The sequence below is a fragment of the Photinus pyralis genome, unplaced genomic scaffold (genome assembly GCF_008802855.1).
Source record: "Photinus pyralis isolate 1611_PpyrPB1 unplaced genomic scaffold, Ppyr1.3 Ppyr1.4_LG3a, whole genome shotgun sequence".
Taxonomy (NCBI): domain Eukaryota; kingdom Metazoa; phylum Arthropoda; class Insecta; order Coleoptera; family Lampyridae; genus Photinus; species Photinus pyralis.
In genome coordinates this window covers 16,644,554-16,667,274 of record NW_022170509.1, presented here as the reverse complement: position 1 = coordinate 16,667,274, position 22,721 = coordinate 16,644,554, and the positions used below count along the sequence as shown (strand labels likewise).

The following is a 22,721-nucleotide window of genomic DNA, read 5'->3' as shown; positions in this document are numbered from 1 at the left end:
TAAGTTTTTTGTAGAAGTGCAATCGACAGCTATAAAAGTCGTCAGGGCATTTACGATAGCTTTACAATTCCCTTCCAAGGTTCTCCCAGGGCTGCTTAGATCTTTACAAGAACTTTTTAGGAACCCACCCTAAGCTTTATTGGCAATTCTTTCCATCTCTAGAGAGTACATAAAAGCTTCCGGAAGCATAGGAAATTACACATTAATAAAACTGTTAATTAAAACGACTGTAGATTTTATTGCAAATAACTAAATCACAAAAAGATTTGTATTCCAAATTTTAAATTTCCATATGTACTTTATCCACCTCTGCTAATCTCTGGGGTAACTGAAAAGCTTCGTGAAAGGTGTGTGAATACCAAGAATTCACCTACCCTGTACGTATAGGTGTTGAAACCTAATTAATGAACAGTCCGATTGTTGATATCTCAAGTCTTCAGACGGATGGCCGAATCGAATTTCGATGAACAGTAAGCTAGGGACCGCGAAAGCGGAGCCTATCGATCCTTTTGGCTATTATAGGAGTTCAGAAAAGTTACCAGAGAAATAACTATATGGCTTGTGGTGTTCATAGCGTCATCAGTTTGATGAGCTGAATAGATAGATAGATGATCTTCAACCTGTGAAATCTTTTTGTGAAATTATTTTATCAGGGCCATGAAACAACTTTTCTTGGAATTGAGTGTGTATTTGAGAGCATACACAACTTTTGTCTCTTAATTATTCCATTAAAATATGGACATGGTTTGGCTTGATGAGGTATTAGTATGATCCTTTCTTCCGTTTATTCCTTAATTTAAACTTCTCTGTAGGTATAGTTTCATTATTTTGATGAAGACCAAACCGCAATTATCGCTAGACCTTTGCAATTGCTAGTAGAAGTGTGACATTGTTTTATTCCAAAATTCACTGCCATGACTTCGATGATTACACCACAACCGTGTATTTAGGATTTAATTTTCACACTTGACATAATATAAACAAAGTATTGCAGCAATTAGTTATACTGTTATATTATGGTTATACGAATTGAACTAATTTTCATTCTTATATCCTTTCAGGTTTGGTTCCAAAACAGACGAACGAAGTGGAGGAAAAAACACGCGGCAGAAATGGCAACGGCAAAAAGAAAACAAGAGGTACTTGATAATCAAACCGACGAAAATAGTGACGTCATTTCTGATACCGACGAGGAACATTCGGCCAAAAGACAAAATATTCAGTGAGTGTGTGACTTTGTACATATTCTTATTAATATAAACTTTGTACATACGGTTTAGTGATCTCGGTGTTTGTGCGGACTACAATTTTAGCGCAAACAGGACATTGTTGCAGTCCAACTTGTAAAAATGTTATATAACTACATAAAAGATATATGTATACGCATATATAAATTTTTAGTCCAGTCATCAAAGCTTCAATGTGAATATGATCACATGATTTATATACAACTTTTAAAAAGGCTTAGTGAAAAACAGGTTACGTAAGTCTATCTAATTTCGCACTATTGAAATGAAAAAACAGACAAAACGTTTTCCTTCCCATTAGTATCTGTATAGAGTTAATGTTTGGGTAGATATCGTTTAGGTAACTGTTATCGTTAATTTCACCACGAAGTCTGGATTAGTAGCCATCATTTGTCATTTTTATCCATTGGCCTAAAACAGCTTTCTATAAGAAGAATATTTTGAGCAAAAGTAATTCAATTTGTGCGTTTAGTTTTTGGCCCCAATACATTATTTGAGAACCAATAAGGCATCAAATCATTTTATATTTGTAGTGTAACCCAGCATCACCGAAATTAAAGCATCGCAATTTACCATAGTAGCACAGTTACAGAATCAGAGTCATTGGTTGCTTTGACATTTTTAGGCGATATTTGTTTATAATTCCGTTAACCAAGTGAGATAAATGTCCATTGCAGGTAAGTGTTTAGGCTTCCCTGGTAAATTATAAACAAATACCGCTGATCACAAATGAAGAAGTCGACGAAGAAAATGTCTCCACTGTTAACCAAGGAGAAGGCATTCGAACGTTTCCGTATTGGTTATATTTGACTACAAATGTACCACACTGCCATCCTGAAGTACTGGTGCAATCGTTTTTCGTATAGACTTTCACACGTGCTACACTGGCAAATAAAACTAATAATAACTACAGCAGGCGTTTCATTAGGAGGCATCAATTCTACATATTTTGCTGCTTGCTGATGATCGCACTGCATTTGTTCGCCGTCTGTGGTTTTTAATGTTCTTCGTATATGAATCATATTAAATGATGACAGGGGGTTGCAGTTGCAGTACAATATTTGCTGATTTAGTGATCAAAATTGGATTCAGATCACTCATACAAAGTATCTGAGTGTGAACTGTGCAATGAAATGGGTCGAAAGTAAATAAAATAACCACAAATACGCCACCACGGAAATAACATATTAAATTTGCATTGTGGCCAATAACGATCGTAACCAATTCGAAAAAGCTTTCTAGTCGTATCCCAAAAGCTGTATATTCTTGGCTGATTTGGAAAAAAAGCAACTAATGATGATGCAAAGCAATAATAGGTATTTTTATATCGTGGACATATTTTATGATTAATAGAGTAGGTTTCCGAAATTGGTTTGATATTTCGCACCCTCATTTTATATTTATAATTCCCGTTCGTCTGTTAATTCATTTTGATGAGTTTTACGACAGCCTTTGCTTGAATGGACTAACTGATTGCATTTGTATATTTTTGTTAATATTTATTTAATCTGTGAAAAATTATTTTTACCAAATTTATGTGAACAAAATGAATGCCATTATTATAATTATGTTTAAGTTCGGTTTCTCGCAGCTGCTTCATTATTAGGGTATAACAAATACAGTTGTCCCCAGCGTATTGTTCATTTTGCAGCTCATAAGCCGTTCAGGGTTGCGTCGTTTAGATGCGTATGTAAAGAAACACTCGTGCAATCTATTGTAGTCTCGGCATTTTGCATCTAACTTATGTATATTACTGACAAAAACCACACACCCAAAAATGTATTTGTAATATCTAAAAATAAAAATGTTCTAAGAGGAATTTGTCTTTTATTTTTGATACCTGATATTAAATGGGGGGAAAAAGCTCCGATGAGAGTGCAACCGCCAATTTGTTTTGAGGTAGTTACTCATACAGTCATACTACTAGTAGTAGAAGTAGAGTTGCAATAGAATAAAATCTTTTAAATTTCAATCCCGGCGTTTATTTCGCCGACGACTCGCAAATAATAAATAGGGGAAAAGCTCTATAACAGAGAGATTGATAATTTATGAATAAAGTTTTCGAAAGTATTTGTCAAATTTCTGAATACAACCCTGTGCTGTTGTGTACACATGTAAATCCAACTTTTTCGTGTAAGATATGCGCCTTGATTTATCTGAAAAGAGGAGCGGGGACGAGGTGCTCAGGCGCCAGGACGTTGCCTTGACGACGTCGCCATCGCTTACGACTCCCGCTGCCCCGCAAGGGGATGCTACCATATACATTAACTACATATATACGGGCTCTTAACTTACTTCATTTTATCATTTTTCAAAGATTCTAACAAGTTTTATTAGATTTCTACGAAAACATGGTTACTTGTTTCTGACCTAAAACTGTAGCTTTTTAGTTCTTCGGTTCTTTTTTCGTTTAATCATTCTACTAATAAAATTACGTGTAATATGTATTTAATTAATTTGCTTTCCCGTAAATTGCTTAATCAATGAAAACTTAATTTGCACAAATAAGAAGTTTACAGCGCTTACTTATACAACCCTAAAATTTATCTCATTACTTCCCTTTATAACTTTATAACCTCCTATTTACAGCTTTTTATTTTGCTATTATAAATATAGATTTTCCTATAGGACGTAGTGAAATGCGTATTTAAATTTATGGAACGCAGTATCTACTTAGATAGGTCCAGAAACGCGCGAAGTTTGGTGTTCATTGATCTCCCAAAGTACAATTATTGCGTTTAGATTTATCCATTTACAACGCGTTCATAAATTTACTGAGGTGGTATAAGGGCCGCATTTTCTTTGCTTCTTGAGTTGTGCAAATATTTTTGGGATTTTCTAAACGAATTAGGAAATATTATCCACTGACATGTGGGTATCTCTATATAGTTGTCTTCTTTTACAGTTCTCTTGATTTGCAACCACAAAAAGCTGCACCCGGCTGGTCATTTTTCCCCCGTCTATTATGTTTTTTTCCAAAATTTCCAGACCAGACAAGAGTGGTGAATCAACTAGGCCCAAAGTGTTTGTTCACTCCAACTTCCTGGAGTAGCTTCTGAGAAAGAAAAAGTCAATTAATGCAATACAAGTGCAAAAGAAATATACATCAAGATGTTGACATGAAGATGAGAATAATGTACATGTTATTAAGCGATAATAAATAGTAATATATAAGATCGGAAAATAGTTACGGTAACAGAATTCTGTATAGTTACAAATAAAAGCCATTCTACCTTTTAGCGCACAATAATAACTTTAGGCCCAACCGTTTAACTTTTCAAAAGAGTCAATTTGTATTCACAGTTTAATATAATTGGCCGTTGTGAGGGGCTCAGCCCTCATAGGGATCATATAATAAGGGCACATGAGAACGGTGCACGCATCTCCACCCTGGCGACCAACGATTTAATTATATTCGTGATTTATGCCGGCGTAAATGCAGATAAGTTATCATAATGAAACTTCATTATATCTATTACATCTCTTTATATAAACAAGTTAGTAGATGCCATTCTCTGACTATTAAGTTAATGAACTTTTAACACAACCGTTTATATAATGTTCATGTAATAGTGTGTTACGGCCAAACGAAAGGCATCCTTTAATTGCTCTCTTGTTATTTTGCGACTTCACTTAATTTTATTAGGGGACATTTCAATTAAGTAATGATATAACCAAATCTATAAGTTAACGTTGTCTGATCAAGACGAAATTTGGTAATGGGAATTATAAATTACTATTCAATAGCACAAAACAAAGTTGCTCCAATTCTTAGACGAACTATGCACAATAAAAAGGATGAAAACAAAACCATCGACGAGTTTTTACATAAAATTTTCCAAGAAAAGTTATGGTTTTAGCATCGGTCCCGACACTGATTAAGGTAAGAATGTTAGGTTCACTTTCTTATAATGGACGTAAATAATTTGTTTATATTTCTCCTCTTAGAAATGGAATTCGTTGCCTTTAAAATCACTTTGAGTTAAATGAGAAACATTTTTAGGTTTCACACTTCACACTAATACCTAGCATCAATTTTTCTTAAATTTTTGATTTCCCATTTTACTGCCTAGATCTTAAATTCCGTCAAAATCAGCACTCCATCTCGTAGCAGGTTGAAATTTTTGGAAATTTAAAAATAATTAAAAAAACCCAAAAGTTTAGTCAATGATTATACTTACCATTTATACATTATGGGCCAAAAAATAGTGCACAGTTTAGTGGTCCCCTTTAGTGTTTATTTTTTGGGTAAACTTACGTGTGGGGATGGAATCGAACTGAGCCGAGCCAAGCCGAGCTTTTTGGAAACTCGGCTCGGCTCGAAAAAATCAGTTCAGCTCGGATTGGAATTTACAATTGAAGGTTGAATCATCAAGTAATTTTAATAAGTTGACTAAATATAAACAAAACATTATGCAGGATGGCTATTAAACATGGAACCAAAGCTATCACGCACAAACCACTCGAGACATAGACATGAAAATTTTTTCTTTGAAATTGCTTACATATTTTGAGGTTGAAACAGTTCCTTTTTTGGACGCGTGTTTAATTGCTACCGCCATTTTGAATTTTTTTAAACAGCAACATAGGTCAAGTGATGCGTCATTAGGAAGCTTACTTTTTTCTCTTTCTTACTATCTTCATCATGATGATGTTAAATGCAAGATGGCGGTCGCACTCAAAGATTATGTACAATAAAATTTTTAATCCCAAAATATGGGAAATAATTTCAAATGGAAGGGTTCTGATTTTCATGCCTATATCTCACAACGTTTAAGCTTTCGTTCCATTTTTAATAATGAGTCTGTATATAGGTACCTATGTGTAAAAATAAACAAAAAACTTTTTAAAAAATAAAAATATTTTATTAAGTGCACTAGTACAGGCATCGAGTACTTTCAAAGAGGAAAATTTTCCCCAACCTTCGCTGAGTCTGTTTCTTTGCTTCCGTAGCACCAACCCAGCTCTCGAAAACAATCGCTCGGAGGGAACTGAAGTTGCTATTGTGATAGCCAAAAAGTCATTAAACTGGGTACAAGAATTTTTTTTCATTTCAAAATATTTTTTTGGTCGTTGCATCGCCTTAGCTTTTTGTTGCTGTTAATAATGTGTAAGTACGTCCTCATTGCGAAAATAAAGCTGATTCTTCAGAATTCTCTCCACGAGTCATCTAATTAAAAACTCGCCCTCCACTCCCACTGATAACAGTTTGTCAATGCACTTTATTTATGTTGTTGGCCGATTTCACTTTGGCACTCATATCCCATATCATTCACCTATGTTTTCGTAACACCATCACTTTTAACGAATTGGTGTTACTAATAAAGAGAAACTCATCGCCAGTGTTGAATAGTATATTACAGAACGAGCGTGTTGCAAGTGTTAAAGTTCGTTTTCAACACTATTTCGTCTTCAAGTCCTGCTAAACAGCAACAAGTAGCGTAAATTTAATGATATGATTTATTATAATAAAATTAATTATATAAGACTACTAACGACAAGCTAAATTCCACATATATTACTCCATTGCAGACACATTTATAAGAACATATTTCACATCAAGACTGAGTAATTACCGCTTTTACTCCTTATCGGGGATGACTACTCCTTTGTCGATTTGATGGCCCCAAAATGTTCTAGAAGGATCGCTACACTACATACAATGTGATACTGCCAACGTCATTTGAATAATTCTTTGACATGCGCTTATTATACTAATCTGTAACAATAATAAGTGTTTTCTAACGCACTAAAGCTTTCGAGAAAGCAAAAAGTACGTGTGCGACGGTATATGTCCATAAATATATACACTTTAACTTTCCACACCGATTTATCTAAATGAAATGTAGGTATCTCTTTCGAAAGGAATCGTTGGTCATTATACCCCTCTTCCTTCTGTCTTCAAATTTTCTTACATAGTGCCAACGATATAACATCAGTTACGAATCAAAAGAATAATATGATATTATTGAAGTCCAAAGGCACCCTGAACAGAATAATAATTATTATTATCCGAATTACTGTCAAAATAGGAAGTATTGCGAAGTAGATGCACACATTTCTCCTTGGAACTGACACTCCTGTAAAATCTTCCTTTGGCTTATAGGGCTTTTGGCAAGGCAAGCCTTTCGATGTTGGGTATAAGGTGAAAGCTAGGTAGTTATTTCGATTGGTGTATACATTGTATGCAAATCTGTTGTATTGTTTTATTACGTGCAGAGCAATTGAGAAGAGGTGCAACAATTGCAGTAATTCGGATTCGGTAGACTGGCCCGAAGAGTAATAAAACACTGTCTGATATGTGCGTATTTTCATATTATCCATTACAAGTAAGCAAAAGTTTTCTAACAGCCAATAAAAAGTGCTATCTTTTTATGTGCCTATTTCAAATTCTAGAAAGCATCATCTCATTGAAAAAAGTATGCAGTTATAATAATTAATAAGAATTATAGGTAATAAATAGACGTTAATTAATAGGTGTGAAAAAGTGAACATTTTTGTTGAAATATGTCCTACTTGATGAGGGGTAAGATTATATCTATTTAAGGGATGTTAATATGACCAAGTTAAATCAACGATGCAGAAAATGAGTCGGGGTGTTAGTAAAGCATATAATACATCGCACAGCCGGCATGCCTTGCACCTGGGCTACGTCGTCGACTCTGAACCGATCTATTTTACAAATCCGATTTTCAATGGACTGACAGAGTCCATTCTAAACAGGAATTCATTGACAACAAGCTTTAGCGGCTAAAGTCAGCTATGAATGATACTAACACGGACTTCCTGTTTTCGATGCAATTTGTCGTTTTTCAGTATAACTATTAACAATGACCACGAGGGATGACTTTTAAAGCTTCTATTAGATTTAATATGAGACTTTCCTTTGTTAACCATTGATGTATTCTTGCCATTTCCTACCTGGATACCTATACCTTTATTTTGAGACATTATTTCCCCATACTTAATCAATCTTTTGAATTGTATTGAGTATATTTTTTGTTCATTTTGCTCCATTTGCATAGTAGGTACTCCTTTCAATTTTGTTCACTATCATTAAAATGTAATTTACATTGTACCACGAATATTATTAAAAAATACCACGATAATATAGCCCGCTTTTAATATTTACTTGAACTTGAATTAATCATAGTCAATCCCCCTTAAATTTGATTTATCCCCGTGATTAATGGCATACCGATCAACATTTACACAGCAATTAATTGGTTGTCAGTTGTCAAACAAGATATAGTTTGATATTACCTAGAATATTCAGTTTAAACTCAAAAAAGCTGTAGATTACGTTAGTACTTCTGCGTAATTACAAACTACAATAAAGGTAATTTTCAAATAAGAGATTATAATTAGATACACCTACCTATTCATCTTCCAAACTCACATAGCAGGAGCAAACGCATCCGATTAACATTTATCTTCTTTAGAAGTATAGGATAGCTACTAACCTGCAACTTATATTTGAATAGTTTCTGGTTTTATGCTTTGTCATGCAAATAATTAGTATACAATACACAGAAACTCACTACCGAAAAAGAGCATTATGAAAAGCTTTTTATAAACTGAAGGTTTTTGTATTTAGTTTAAAGTCATCAACTCGACTCTTTTATGAGTTAATATTTCTAATCTTTTTAACTACTGGTTTTGATCCTATTACAAAGACCGCATTCAACGTAAAATTATTATTTACAAGAACGGCAAGGATGATCAGTGATTTTCAAGCCAATGTATGGCTTCTGTTTACACCTTTGACTAGTGTTAATTAATAGCCATTCAATTCAAGGGCACTACCAGTTTCGCCAGTCGGAAAGATTATATAGGTATACTTAGTGAATATTTTTAGAGCGGAATTGCTCACATGAAATCCAAACACATATTTATAATAATAAAACTAGTTTCAGCGAAGCCCACAAAAGAGCATCCACCTTTGCATTTGCCTCCCGTGATACGCGTTTTCAGTTTTGATCCTTTACCTTACATTATACAGGGTGCCAACGAAAACGAAACAGACTGAATAAGTAGTTTATGGCAAAAAACGCAAAAACAGGTCGATTTTGGTTGAAAGGGGGACACCCCCCTGGCGTCAGCCCCCTAAGCAGGGTTCAATCATTTTAAATTGACCGTTGGGTCGAGTGACACATCATTGAAAAGGGCTCTTAATTTTCTACACGCAATGGTTTGGTTTTCAAATTCGTCTTTTTGAAGATACACTTGGTTGTCGAGCTCAGGTAAATACAAGTACGTCTGGTTCACTGAAATAAAGTCGTATCAGTATTTTACCATCAGTACCTAAAAACCAAGACAAATATCACTGGCATTTGACGAATCAGATAATTCTAAACCTAAAATTTTCAGGGTTATTAGAAAGTTTTATCGTGTTGATTTCTGATGGTTTATTTTCTTCAAGATTGTTTTGTGTAAATAATATTTCTTATGAACGTAAAAGCGTGAATATCCATTTGAATTATTTCATTTAATAAGTGCTTATTCAATGATTATTTGTCATTTGCCACCCTGTATCCTTTAAAGGGCTCGAAAGGACTTTGAAAACTAAACCACAAGCATGTAGAAAATTATGAGCCCTTTCCAATGATGTGTCACTCGGCCTCACGTATAATTTAAAATTATTGAAGGTGTGGAAACCCTGCTTAGGGTTTGACTTAATTATACAGGGTCCTACAACAGTGCGTCGATATTTCCTAGATCATATCTGATAAAAAAAACCTTGCGTTGGCTTAACAATTTAAATAATAATTACTTAAATGCAATGTAAATCAGGAATATAAGAAAATAAGGTTACAACTTTTCCTTAAACGTTATAAACAATAATAAATCATCATAATATATAGGAACATAAATAAATATCAATTCTTTTTAACAGCTTTATACTGACGACATTAATATCAACTTAAAATTCTCACTGGAATTCATTGGAATTATTTGTTAGAGTTACTGGAACTCAATGGATGTTTAGAAATCAATAGAATTCTTTGGAAGTCGATGCATTTTTTTTTAATTCACTGACGTCTGGTAGTATTTTTTTGGAAATCTGGAATCCTTTAACCTGGTGTATACATTTTTGCTCGGTTGTTTCAAAAAGGGATAATTGGAAAGTAATTATGGTAGATTGAGGTTCATTTAATTGTGAATAAGATACGCAAGTAGCTTAGGGATTTATTTTCACCTCTCTCTCTTGAGGTTGGCTTTGATCCTTCGGAACCGAATTTTTCAAGAACAGGTTGAGGTACGTTGAATTCTTTAGAATTAATCGTTGGCTTCTTCAAAATCTTTCAGGTATCCTAATGAATTCGGCCTTGATTTTTCGGAACCGGATTTTCTAAACACGACAGGAGCACAATGGAAACAATTTTGATATATTGAGGTACATGGATTTCTGTAGAATGTACATTAATCGTTAGGGGATTTATTGTCTCGAATTTTTCGAAATCCGATTTTCCAAAAACAGCAAATGTTCAATGGTACAATGAGGTATATTGAATTAAGGACCACATTCGATCATTTTTGAATCGGAATCGGTAAGCATTTTGTGACCTTCGCCTTTGATCGTGGATCAGGGGTACTTACAAAATAATGGCGAAGATCTGCATGGAGGCTGGGAGGTATCTCTAAAACTTATTCACCTACAACACAAGTAAACGTAAGTATTTACATAAATCACCCTCAAAGCAATTAAAAATTGTTAACTACAGTCATTATAATTCTAGACACTTTTGAATAATAAAAACGAGATTTATAAGATGTAATTTTTACGACGTTGTATCTATCATTTATATTACATCATAAGATACGAATGCTAACTAAGTATTTTAAAAGTATATACGAGATTATAACTTGATGGACATGAGCTTTTTCAATATTTTAAAATATGTATCTAAACAGACTTAGTAGAAGAAGGATAGACTAGCAAGAAAAAGAAAATGTTGTAACAATTAAATATTTTTTGTGTGAAAAACCATAAAACAGTAGCGTTTCCAGCTTAATTATTTCAGTCGTTTTACAGGTACATTACTGAAATGATTGTTGTAAAATTTACCATAAACCGTCAAATGTTTAAAATGCAATAAAGTGAAGATTCTGGATTCCTTTGAGTGGCAAGGTTATTATAGGTATGTACCGGCTTCAGAGTCAATTTCTCACAGGTGTGAGATGTACAATAGACCGGATATAGTTTTATTGCATAAAGACACGGTAGGTATCTTCTTTGTTGTCAAGAACTACAACTACACATTCCAATCCAATTCAACAATTTGTAAAAGAGTCACCTCTAAAAGGATCAAATGTGTATAAGTACAACCTTTTGGTTGTCAGTATTCTGCAAACACAGCCGTGACGAGAATAGAACTATTAAATAATACCTAAATTAATTAAATGCCAACTTGTCATCATCATTTACAGCCAAACTTTTATGTAAAATACTGGAGCCCAACCAAACCACCTAACTCCTACTTCTATTCAATTATAATATTTATTGTTCCATAAAATGAATATGGCATACTTTAAAAAGTAATAAAATTAATATTCAAAATCCTGTGAAATAGCTATAAAATCGTCGACTTAAATATTTTAGAGGATTTTTATAGTTGTTTCCATGTCGACGATCGAAGTGCTTCCCTCGTTACACTACAAAACAATTTGTGTACCTACATTAACACCATTATAAAGCTGTTTAGTCCTTTTAAGATTCCATTAGAGAATTGTATAAAGGAATTACCATAGGAAAATGCACGAATGGGACAGTTTTCATAATCTGCCACAATTTTTGCTTAATATTACGTGGTACTGTCAGACGCCTGATCAAAAGTTATAGACTATAAACCAATTGCGAAAGAAAATTCAAAGGGCTGTAACTTTTGAACTAGTAGCCCAATCTTGGAACTGTTTGAAATTATGGATTCTACAGGCCACATTCTATAAGAAAAATTTTTTCCGGGTCGATCTGAGACAATTTTTTTTGAGGGCCTCAAAAAAGGCAGTGTACAACCTTCCTTTTTTACCAAAAATCGACTACACCAAAATTTCTCGGGAAAACACTTTTTCTTATTAATTTTGGTGCGTAGAATCAAAACAATTCGTACTTTTTCGATCAGACTTCTCAATCAAAAGTTATAGACTAGAAACCAATTTCGAAAGAAAATTCAAAGGGCTGTAACTTTTGAACTAGTAGCCCAATCTTGGAACTGTTTGAAATTATGGATTCTACAGGCCACATTCTATAAGAAAAATTTTTTTCCGGGTCGATCTGAGACAATTTTTTTTGAGGGCCTCAAAAAAAGGCAGTGTATAACCTTCCTTTTTTACCAAAAATCGACTACACCAAAATTTCTCGGGAAAACCCTTTTTCTTATTAATTTTGGTGCGTAGAATCCAAATCAATTCGTACTTTTTCGATCAGACTTCTCAATCAAAAGTTATAGACTAGAAACCAATTTCGAAAGAAAATTCAAAGGGCTGTAACTTTTGAACTAGTAGCCCAATCTTGGAACTGTTTGAAATTATGGATTCTACAGGCCACATTCTATAAGAAAATTTTTTTCCGGGTCGATCTGAGACAATTTTTTTTTCGGGGCTCAAAAAAAGGCAGTGTATAACCTTCCTTTTTTACCAAAAATCGACTGCACCAAAATTTCTCAGGAAAACACTTTTTCTTATTAATTTTGGTGCGTAGAATCCAAAACAATTCGTACTTTTTCGATCAGACTTCTCAATCAAAGGTTATGGACTAGAAACCAATTTCGAAAGAAAATTCAAAGGGCTGTAACTTTTGAACTAGTAGCCCAATCTTGGAACTGTTTGAAATTATTGATTCTACAGGCCACATTCTATAAGAAAATTTTTTTTCCGGGTCGATCTGAGACAATTTTTTTTTCGGGGCTCAAAAAAAGGCAGTGTATAATAACCTTCCTTTTTTACCAAAAATCGACTGCACCAAAATTTCTCGGGAAAACACTTTTTCTTATTAATTTTGGTGCGTAGAATCCAAAACAAATCGTACTTTTTCGATCAGACTTCTCAATCAAAAGTTATAGACTAGAAACCAATTTCAAAAAAAAATTCAAAGGGCTGTAACTTTTGAACTAGTAGCCCAATCTTGGAACTGTTTGAAATTATGAATTCTACAGGCTACATTCAATAAGAAATTTTTTTTCCTGGTCGATCTGAGACAATTTTTTTGAGGGCCTCAAAAAAAGGCAGTGTACAACCTTCCTTTTTTACCAAAAATCGACTGCACCAAAATTTCTCGGGAAAACACTTTTTGTTATTAATTTTGGTGCGTAGAATCCAAAACAATTCGTACTCTTTCGATCAGACTTCTGAATCAAAACTTATAGACTAGAAACCAATTTCGAAAGAAAATTCAAAGGGCTGTAACTTTTGAACTAGTAGCCCAATCTTGGAACTGTTTGAAATTATGGATTCTACAGGCCACATTCTTTAAGAAAATTTTTCCGGGTCGATCTGAGACAATTTTTTTTCGGGCCTCAAAAAAAGGCAGTGTACAACCTTCCTTTTTTACCAAAAATCGACTGCACCAAAATTTCTCAGGAAAACACTTTTTCTTATTAATTTTGGTGCGTAGAATCCAAAACAATTCGTACTTTTTCGATCAGACTTCTCAATCAAAGGTTATAGACTAGAAAGCAATTTCGAAAAAAAATTCAAAGGGCTGTAACTTTTGAACTAGTAGCCCAATCTTGGAACTGTTTGAAATTATGGATTCTACAGGACACATTCTATAAGAAATTTTTTTTTCCGGGTCGATCTGAGACAATTTTTTTTTCGGGGCTCAAAAAAAGGCAGTGTATAACCTTCCTTTTTTACCAAAAATCGACTACACCAAAATTTCTCGGGAAACACTTTTTCTTATTAATTTTGGTGCGTAGAATCCAAAACAATTCGTACTTTTTCGATCAGACTTCTCAATCAAAAGTTATAGAATAGAAACCAATTTCGAAAGAAAATTCAAAGGGCTGTAACTTTTGAACTAGTAGCCCAATCTTGGAACTGTTTGAAATTATGGATTCTACAAGCCACATTCTAAAAGAAAAATTTTTTTCCGGGTCGATCTGAGACAATTTTTTTTGAGGGCCTCAAAAAAAGGCAGTGTATAACCTTCCTTTTTACCAAAAATCGACTGCACCAAAATTTCTCGGGAAAACACTTTTTCTTATTAATTTTGGTGCGTAGAATCCAAAACAATTCGTACTTTTTCGATCAGACTTCTCAATCAAAAGTTATAGACTAGAAACCAATTTCGAAAGAAAATTCAAAGGGCTGTAACTTTTGAACTAGTAGCCCAATCTTGGAACTGTTTGAAATTATGGATTCTACAGGCCACATTCTATAAGAAAATTTTTTTCCGGGTCGATCTGAGACAATTTTTTTTAGGGCCTCAAAAAAAGGCAGTGTAAAACCTTCCTTTTTTACCAAAAATCGACTGCACCAAAATTTCTCGGGAAAACACTTTTTCATATTAATTTTGGTGCGTAGAATCCAAAACAATTCGTACTTTTTCGATCAGACTTCTCAATAAAAAGTTATAGACTAGAAACCAATTTCGAAAAAAAATTCAAAGGGATGTAACTTTTGAACTAGTAGCCCAATCTTTGAACTGTTTGAAATTATGGATTCTACAGGCCACATTCTATAAGAAAAATTTTTTTCCGGGTCGATCTGAGACAATTTTTTTTGAGGGCCTCAAAAAATGGCAGTGTAAAACCTTCCTTTTTTACCAAAAATCGACTGCACATTTTGACATGTGTTATTGCTATAATAACTGCAAACGTATTTTTAAGTTTTTTTCACAGTTATCGTATTAACTTTGTCCGCAAATAGTGTAGTAGAGTAGAGCAGGTACCATTACTTGTACCATTGTATATTAAGGTATATACACAATGTTTATACTTAATCTGAGATTAAATCAGAATGACCAATGGCATGGAAACAGTAAGTCATTTTATATTGCACTGAAATTCACTCAAATGCCCAGTATGACCCACCCTAAAGTGTAAATGTTATGCAGAATTTCAGGACTACGACTTATACAACTTAAGACCTTCTGCAGGGGCACCTCTAATAAGCATTATGCCGGTGACTCTGTAATTGGGCTAAAGCCTTTTGAGGGCCCAGAACAATAAATAAAATAAAAAATATAATAGTAAACGAGACTGTCATCCCGTTATTTGTTCCTGTAAATGACTTACAGACCACAGAAAATTTGCTGACTTTATTTTCACAAGCATTTTTTAAATTTTTTTTTTAAATTTCTTAAAATGGTGTACTACTACATTAAATGTACCCTGAAACGGATTTAGTGCTCATCAAACAACACAGAAGATCAAATGTCACTTACTTTTAGACACTTGTTCTTTCACGGTAAGCAATCGCAATCCTCTACATTTTATATTTAATAACATGCTCGAAAAAAATACAACAAAATAAAGTAGTTTTTTTCATTGCGTTTTTTAAATAAATCAATCACCGGTTCTTCACCAGATTAAATTTTCTCAAGCCATCTTTATGGTTTTTGTACAACTTTGTTTTTACTAGGCGCGTATATGGTTAAAATTTTCATAAGTAATAAAGGTGGCATTTTGCAGCATTTGATTTTTACTATGTGCGATGTGTTTTTTGCTAATGACATTTGTAATTTTCGATTTTTACTACATGTGACATGTTTTTCTATACTAAATGCATCTATGGTTAAAACTTCGAAGAAATATTTTCATAAATAAGTCAATTGGCATTCCGCAGAATGCGCATGCGCACATCTAGTGTTTACAATATGAGATATGTTTTCTTCGTTGGAAAATGCGCTAAAAAATCAAAACTTCACCAAATCGGTGATAATAACGTTATTGGTACCTACTTTCAAAGCAAGCAAAAAATATCATGTAGAATACTTTTTTTTTTCATAAATCAATATTTTAAAAAAATTCCCTCTTGTATACCCCATCGCTTTACACACTGTATTGTATAAACAAGGACTTTCGAGTTCGACCCCCATTCAATGTAGTTATCATTTTGTTGTTTTTATACAAAAAGCTCGTACCCACATGAATCTTTGCAATGTCTCCTCCTCATACCTAATTATGTATTTACAAGCTGAGTTTTGGGCATTAATAATCTCCAGGTAATGATAATATTTGTTTCTACAAGAGTTGATTGACAAGAACCAATGCTAGGCAGAATAGCATGCATGTGTTTGTGTCTGTACTTACCATAAACCCTTATTTTAGTGAGTGAGTTTACGCAATTATTTTTAGCGTTATAATTACATCAAATAAAAGCAAATCTAAACGAGGGATGCACCCTCTTCTTTTCTAGGTTTAAATAAACATTTTTATAGAAAGAAATATCGATTCAATTTGTCATTTAAATTGGCTCCAAGTCATCTCATTTATACCCTTGTCGTCTCGTTATATGGTTATTTTAAACGAGATGACAATATCTTAAAGGCTCCATATTATATCTAATAAGTTATACCGGTTACATAAATAAATGTTCGTATTGAATCTTCCCAGTTGATTTATGGATCTTTAAGGTGCGTGCACGGTTTCCAGGAGCGATGTTGAAGAAGTACATCTCTAATTCAAATAACCTACAGTTATCTTAAAAAACGAATAAGTTGACCCGCTCGTCGTTTTGACCTGAACTTATTTGTAACTTTAGCCAATGAACATGCTTTAACCACAAATCAATATGAATTTTTATTGCAACATTTTCATGCTAGTGCTGTACATTTTGGAGATTATGTTTTTGGCGATGGGGTGGAAAACCTGAGCTTAGGCTGTTGGAACCAGGCATTTTTTTTTGTATAAAAGGTCAATAAACCCTCATTTTTACGGGATTTTGAGGATGTTATATAAATTGTAGGAAACGTGTCTGATTATTGCACTAACTGGAAGAGTGGTCCACCACCGGTGCCTGGAATATACTGGAAAAGTTACGAATACATAGGATATGACTATGGAATAGCAAGCATTAAGATGGAATACGTCGGAATAAATTCAGAAAGATAAGGAATTAAGTGAGAATACACTGGAATAAGTCACAACAGAACGTGGTTGCTCCGTAGTCCACCGAACAGTGTCCAGTTGTTCGCTGACGATAACACGTACGTTTTATTAAATTCTTATTATGTTTTTTATGAGTTTGTTTCAGTTTTTATTGTCCAAACGTTTCTCGATGGTATCTTCTTGATTAATTGTACATCTAAAAATTTCAGATTGCTTCATTCTTATGCGTATTTTTGAGAATTTAATTTTTTTTACAACTTCAAACAGCATTTTACGCACAGAATTTTTGAACCGATGATGGTCTTCTATCAAGCAAGTCTTTTTAATGCTGCTGCTGCCGAAGACTCAAATTGAGATATTTCCCTTTTGCGCGGTTTTCTTCTTTTTCTACCACATGGGCTTCTTCTCCACAGATAAAAACAACTTTCCTCCCAATCGAAACATTGAGTGGTAATGAAACATTTTCGCTTTGGACAACTTACACTAACATCTTTTGGGACTCAATTTTTGGCTTGGTAGCTTCAAAGCTGTGTATAAGGTTTTCTTCAGGAAACGCAAACTTATTTATCACCCATACATCTTATAACATTTTTTTACCCTTACCCCTACTTCCGCTTGCTGTATGTTACTAATATGTGAAATCGTTGGCCATAGGATATGGTCTATTACGTTTTATGGGTGGTTTCCCAATGATTTCGGCTGACTTTATTAAAATTGTATCGTTTGTCCGCTAGTGCAATTACTGCCGTACACATTTATTTGAGATTACACCATTGTTTAAATAAAGTATTTAAATAATGGAATGATACTAAATCAAAATTCTAGTCGTTTAAGTATATCATAGTAAAAACCAAAACAATTTCTCGATACCTTCGTAATTTTTTGTCCAATTGGAAAATTGTTTAATGTTTCTAAAGGTTTTTTTTAAATGAAAATTATTAATGTAACAATCAAAATTTATTCGTGTAAAAAAATCAGAAGGTTCAGTTTTCCACTGTGACGAACGAACGGAAGGATACATTTTGAAAACGTTCCACAGGATCATTTCTAATTTCCGCATGCGGAACATGTTCTAGTAAACGATGGACAGATTTTCTGCAAAAAAATATGGTATATGGTTCATTCATGCATGCAATACAAGAGTTCCTGCTAAGCTTCCAAACTTCACTTCTATTTGTGTCGGGAATGTACTTGATCCTTTGCGCTAGTACCAATCATAATATAGCAATATATTTAGAGAATTTACGTTATAAGTTTATTCCATCTACAAACCTGTGATCATTTTTTTACTAGTTTTTGCACTATGGCGATCTTTATCAATAATGAAATTGCATAATTTATTTTGCATAAACAGAATTGATTTAAATATTATAACTGCAGCATAGATAATAGGGGTGTAGATAACATAATTCGTCACGTTCCTAAACTACATCAGCGCATTCACTACGCCGTCTCATTTCATTTTAATGAAATATGTAAAACTGATATGATAGCATGCAAAATATTTAATTGGGTAATATTGTACGCATTAACTACTGTTCGTAGAATCTTGCTGTCGGCATTAAATGCTTTTGATTCAATTTAGTTGAGCTTATGTGCAACAGGGGTGGATTGGTATCTGTTTCGCGTTCCTCAAACCCCCCAAAGACCTCGTTTGCCCTATTTGCTGCCCACTGACCGCTGCTCTTCACCCCATTTGTTACTCTTTTGTCTCAAAAGGATTTATTAACTAACGCATTTTGGTGTAAGTAACCATAATATGTACACACATACTTTTTTATTTATTTATTGCTGTGTGCCAAAGGCAAGGAGAAGTTACACTCCAAAGTTTACAATGATGCTATTTAGTCTAATAATGAACAGAACAATAATTAGAGCGGCAAACTTTAAATCTTATTACCGTTAAACTTGTTGTATGCATTCCTTAGTACTATAGCAAATATGTGCAATGCATGACAAGGTAATTAAGTCATTATTTATAAATCAGCTCGGAAAACACTCAGTATTAATGTTAATCTGAAAGGGGGGTTTAAACTTCTTGAGAATATAACTGGCTATTGTATTGTACCTACCATCGTCAGGTAAGTATAGCGAAACTGGACCTGAAGGTTTTATAATTATTGCAAAATCGCGAACTGAGAGCAATTTACAATGTGCACAACACGCACCAGTAAAACATTAAAAAAAAATGAAAAGTGCACTTTTACGCTCCTTATGTGTCTGTCTGTCTGTCGGCCTGCCTGAGTCACAAAGGCTCCGCACCACTTACTTAGACTTGGGACTGGTCAGGGCCGTAGCCAGACTGTATAATCAGGACAGGCTCACAAACATTCAGGACAGGCGGCCTATTCCTGAACTATGACAAATGAAGCAAGCACATAAACGTGTGTTTGCTATGCCACTGGTTCAAGATTACGTCAAAATGGCGTTACAAGCGTATACAAACTTGTTCCAATGATATCGAGAATATGCCTCCAGACTGAAATCTGAAATGTAGGTAATTGCATTTCTAGTTTTCAAAAAAACACTACTGGCTTTATTTTCATAAGCACTTATTTTATTTAGCAAATAACCACTCGGCTGGCCTAAATTAACAAAAAATTCAAAATTTACTAGGTTTGTGAACACACGTGGAATTTTTTTTAAATAATGAATAATAATCTAAAATCAAACCCTGAATTTCTCAGAGTGACCTATTACTACATTAAATGTACCCTGGAACGAATTTAATGCTCATCAAACAGCACAGACGATAGCAGATATCAAATGTCACTTACTTTTACACACTTGTTTTTTCACGGTAAGCAATCGCAATCCTCTACCTTTTATATTTATATTTAATAACATGCTCGAGAAAAATACATCAAAATAAAGTAGTACTTCGCATTTTTTAAATTTAAAAGTTTTTAATCACCGATTCTTAACCAGATTAAATTTTCTCAATCGTCCTCGTAATAGAAGCGTATATGGTTAAAATTTTTCAGAGATTTTCGTAAGTAAAAAAGATGTCATTTTGCAGTTTGCGCATGCGCACATTTGATTTTTTACTACGTGTTTCCCTTTGCGAATTACATTTCTAGTTTTCGATTTTTACTAAATGTGATATGTTTTTCTTTACTAGAAGCATCTATGGTTACAAATTCGAAGAAATATTGTCATAAATAATGAAGTTGGGATTGCGCAGAATGTAATGTTTACAATATGAGATATGTTTGCCTTCGTTGAAAAATGCGCTAAGAGATCAAAGCTTCACCAAATATTTGTGATAAACCACCGACTTCACGAGACGCCCTCGGCCATTTGAGATGTTGATATATCGTAATTCTATACCGATAGACAGTGCAGCGTTGCGGATTTTAAAAAACATGTTATACATAGATATGTTCGTTTAATTGATAACCGCAACATCGTCAATAGTAATAATTATATATTTTAGCACACTAGTAAATTACAATAAGAAATTCGGAAATCTGGCTAGGGCAGGCTTAACATTTTTCAGGGGAGGCTCAGCCTGCCCTGGCATACCTCTGGCTACGGCCCTGGGACTGGTGTCATTCGATAAGAAATTATTTCATGTTTGTATTCTCGTTAAAGTAGTTAGAGCGCGTTCGGCTGAAGTCAAGTGATGTACTCGGCCTACCTATTACTTACGGTAAACGTCCCCAAAAAAATGTTGTTATGAAGGAAACATAATTAGAAATACGGTATGAGTGGTATTTTGTACCTCAGCACAATGCAAACGTCTTATATGATTTTTAAAAAGGTATATATAGTAGTCAACTTGACTAGTGTCCCTACTTTTCGACCCTGTTTCAAACCTTTGCACACTAAATGTTAATGACACACCGCGACTAAATATTCACAGTGTAAGCGGTAAATCCTAAACGAATATATTTATTTTTCATCAAAACGTATGCGAGACGTATGTAAAAGCCGGGAAACTAAATAATTTGGCGTTTTACGTGAAGTCGGTGTAGTGGATTTGGTTTTGCGATGTTGGCGCCAGAGATTCCCAGCCGCTATCTTGATCTCGATCCGATCAGTGTGTCAACAAGACGTGTGCAGTCGTTTATAAATATTGCTGGTTTTAGTGTTCTTTCTGAAAGACACCATGCCTTTTGTGAAGAAAAGTGCTCAGCAGAAGAAGGAAAAGATTGTCCTAGCTCAGCTATATACTAGACCTAGTGGAAAAGTCATGAAATTTAAACGCGTGCTGCATAGCGTGCCGCCGCGTCAGAGCAGACGCCGCTTCGGCGGTAAATATCTTCCTGATTTCATCATGAACATGTACTTTTCCGTGCATATTTAGATTCGTCACAAAATTTCGCTTCTAATGAGACGCATCTCATTTAAGTCTTGATACAAAAACCTTCGCTAGCTCAGAAAAACTGAGTCTGTCCATAAGAGCCCATGTTAAAATACCCTGTTTTTACTGTCAAATATCTTAGAAACGGCACATAGGAACACTTTTTTCTTTTGACCATTAGAAAGTGCGTCTCTCAGAGAATAAGTGACCAAATTTTCACCAACTTCTTGTTACTTTTACCTAGGCGCTCTAACTACTTTAAGGGATGAAATGTCCATAAGGGCTATTAAAATCGAAAAAACAAATTTGAAAGTGCACTCTTCGCCTCTTGCTCACAAGGGCTTAACGAATTTTTTTATTTAACCCTCAACCGAGCGAAAGTTCATTTTACCTATTCATAATTTGAAAAATACGAATTTTACGGACACATGGAAAATTTTCCACAATACTTCCAATTAGGTACCAGGACATTTAGTATCACTATCAATCCCTGGAGCGAGCTAATCGCATCCCTTTTCATTAGTGTAATCCGCCACTGGAATCGATTTAGTTTTCAATTATTGTCACTAGAGATAACGAGTTCCGTGAACTCTTTACCTGTTATCGCGTATACCTGCATCTTAAAATATCAGTTTGGCGTAGTCCGCGAGCGTGATGTGTCTGTATGTGCAGTGCGATATTTCGAGCCTCCTTTGGTCAATGATTCTGCTCAGGCGAGATATTGTTTTAATTAAAGTAAGTCCAACATAAAAGTACATGTACTAACACAGTATTGGATGCACGTTCCTGCACTAATGGAATCAGTGATACTTTTTAGCAAACCCAAAGAACACATGTCCACAAATGATTTGTTTGAAATCTAATTTTTGGGCTTTTTTTGTTTTTTTTAAACTCGCTGATATGGTCTTTCATTGTCTGAACGTCCTTCAAAAGAATATTTTCTGCAAATTTGTTTCATTCATATGTTAGTGACTTTAGTGGATGTGGCGGACGAGTTTTGAACAAGAAATAGCCAAAACGGATTTCGTAATCTCATTTTGTTGTAGATAGAATGTGATAATTATTATCTTTTTACCTATACCAAGGAATTGTTACCAATAAACTACGCCTTTGCCA

At 34.2% G+C, this 22,721-nt stretch overlaps 2 protein-coding genes across 2 annotated transcripts in view; both read left to right on the top strand.

Moving 5' to 3' along the window:
- Positions 1–3,066, top strand: part of LOC116165251 (homeobox protein Nkx-6.2) — a 44,008-nt gene extending 40,942 nt beyond the window's left edge. Inside the window, exon 3 of the mRNA XM_031479521.1 lies at positions 1,062–3,066. Coding sequence (XP_031335381.1) covers positions 1,062–1,226 — 165 coding nt within the window. The 3' untranslated portion in view covers positions 1,227–3,066. The remainder of the gene's footprint in view (positions 1–1,061) is intronic.
- Positions 3,067–22,231: 19,165 nt separating this feature from the next.
- The window catches only part of LOC116165602 (major facilitator superfamily domain-containing protein 6), a 73,994-nt gene continuing 73,504 nt past the window's right edge, over positions 22,232–22,721 (top strand). Inside the window, exon 1 of the mRNA XM_031480181.1 lies at positions 22,232–22,340. The gene's annotated coding sequence lies outside the window, so the exon portion shown is untranslated. The remainder of the gene's footprint in view (positions 22,341–22,721) is intronic.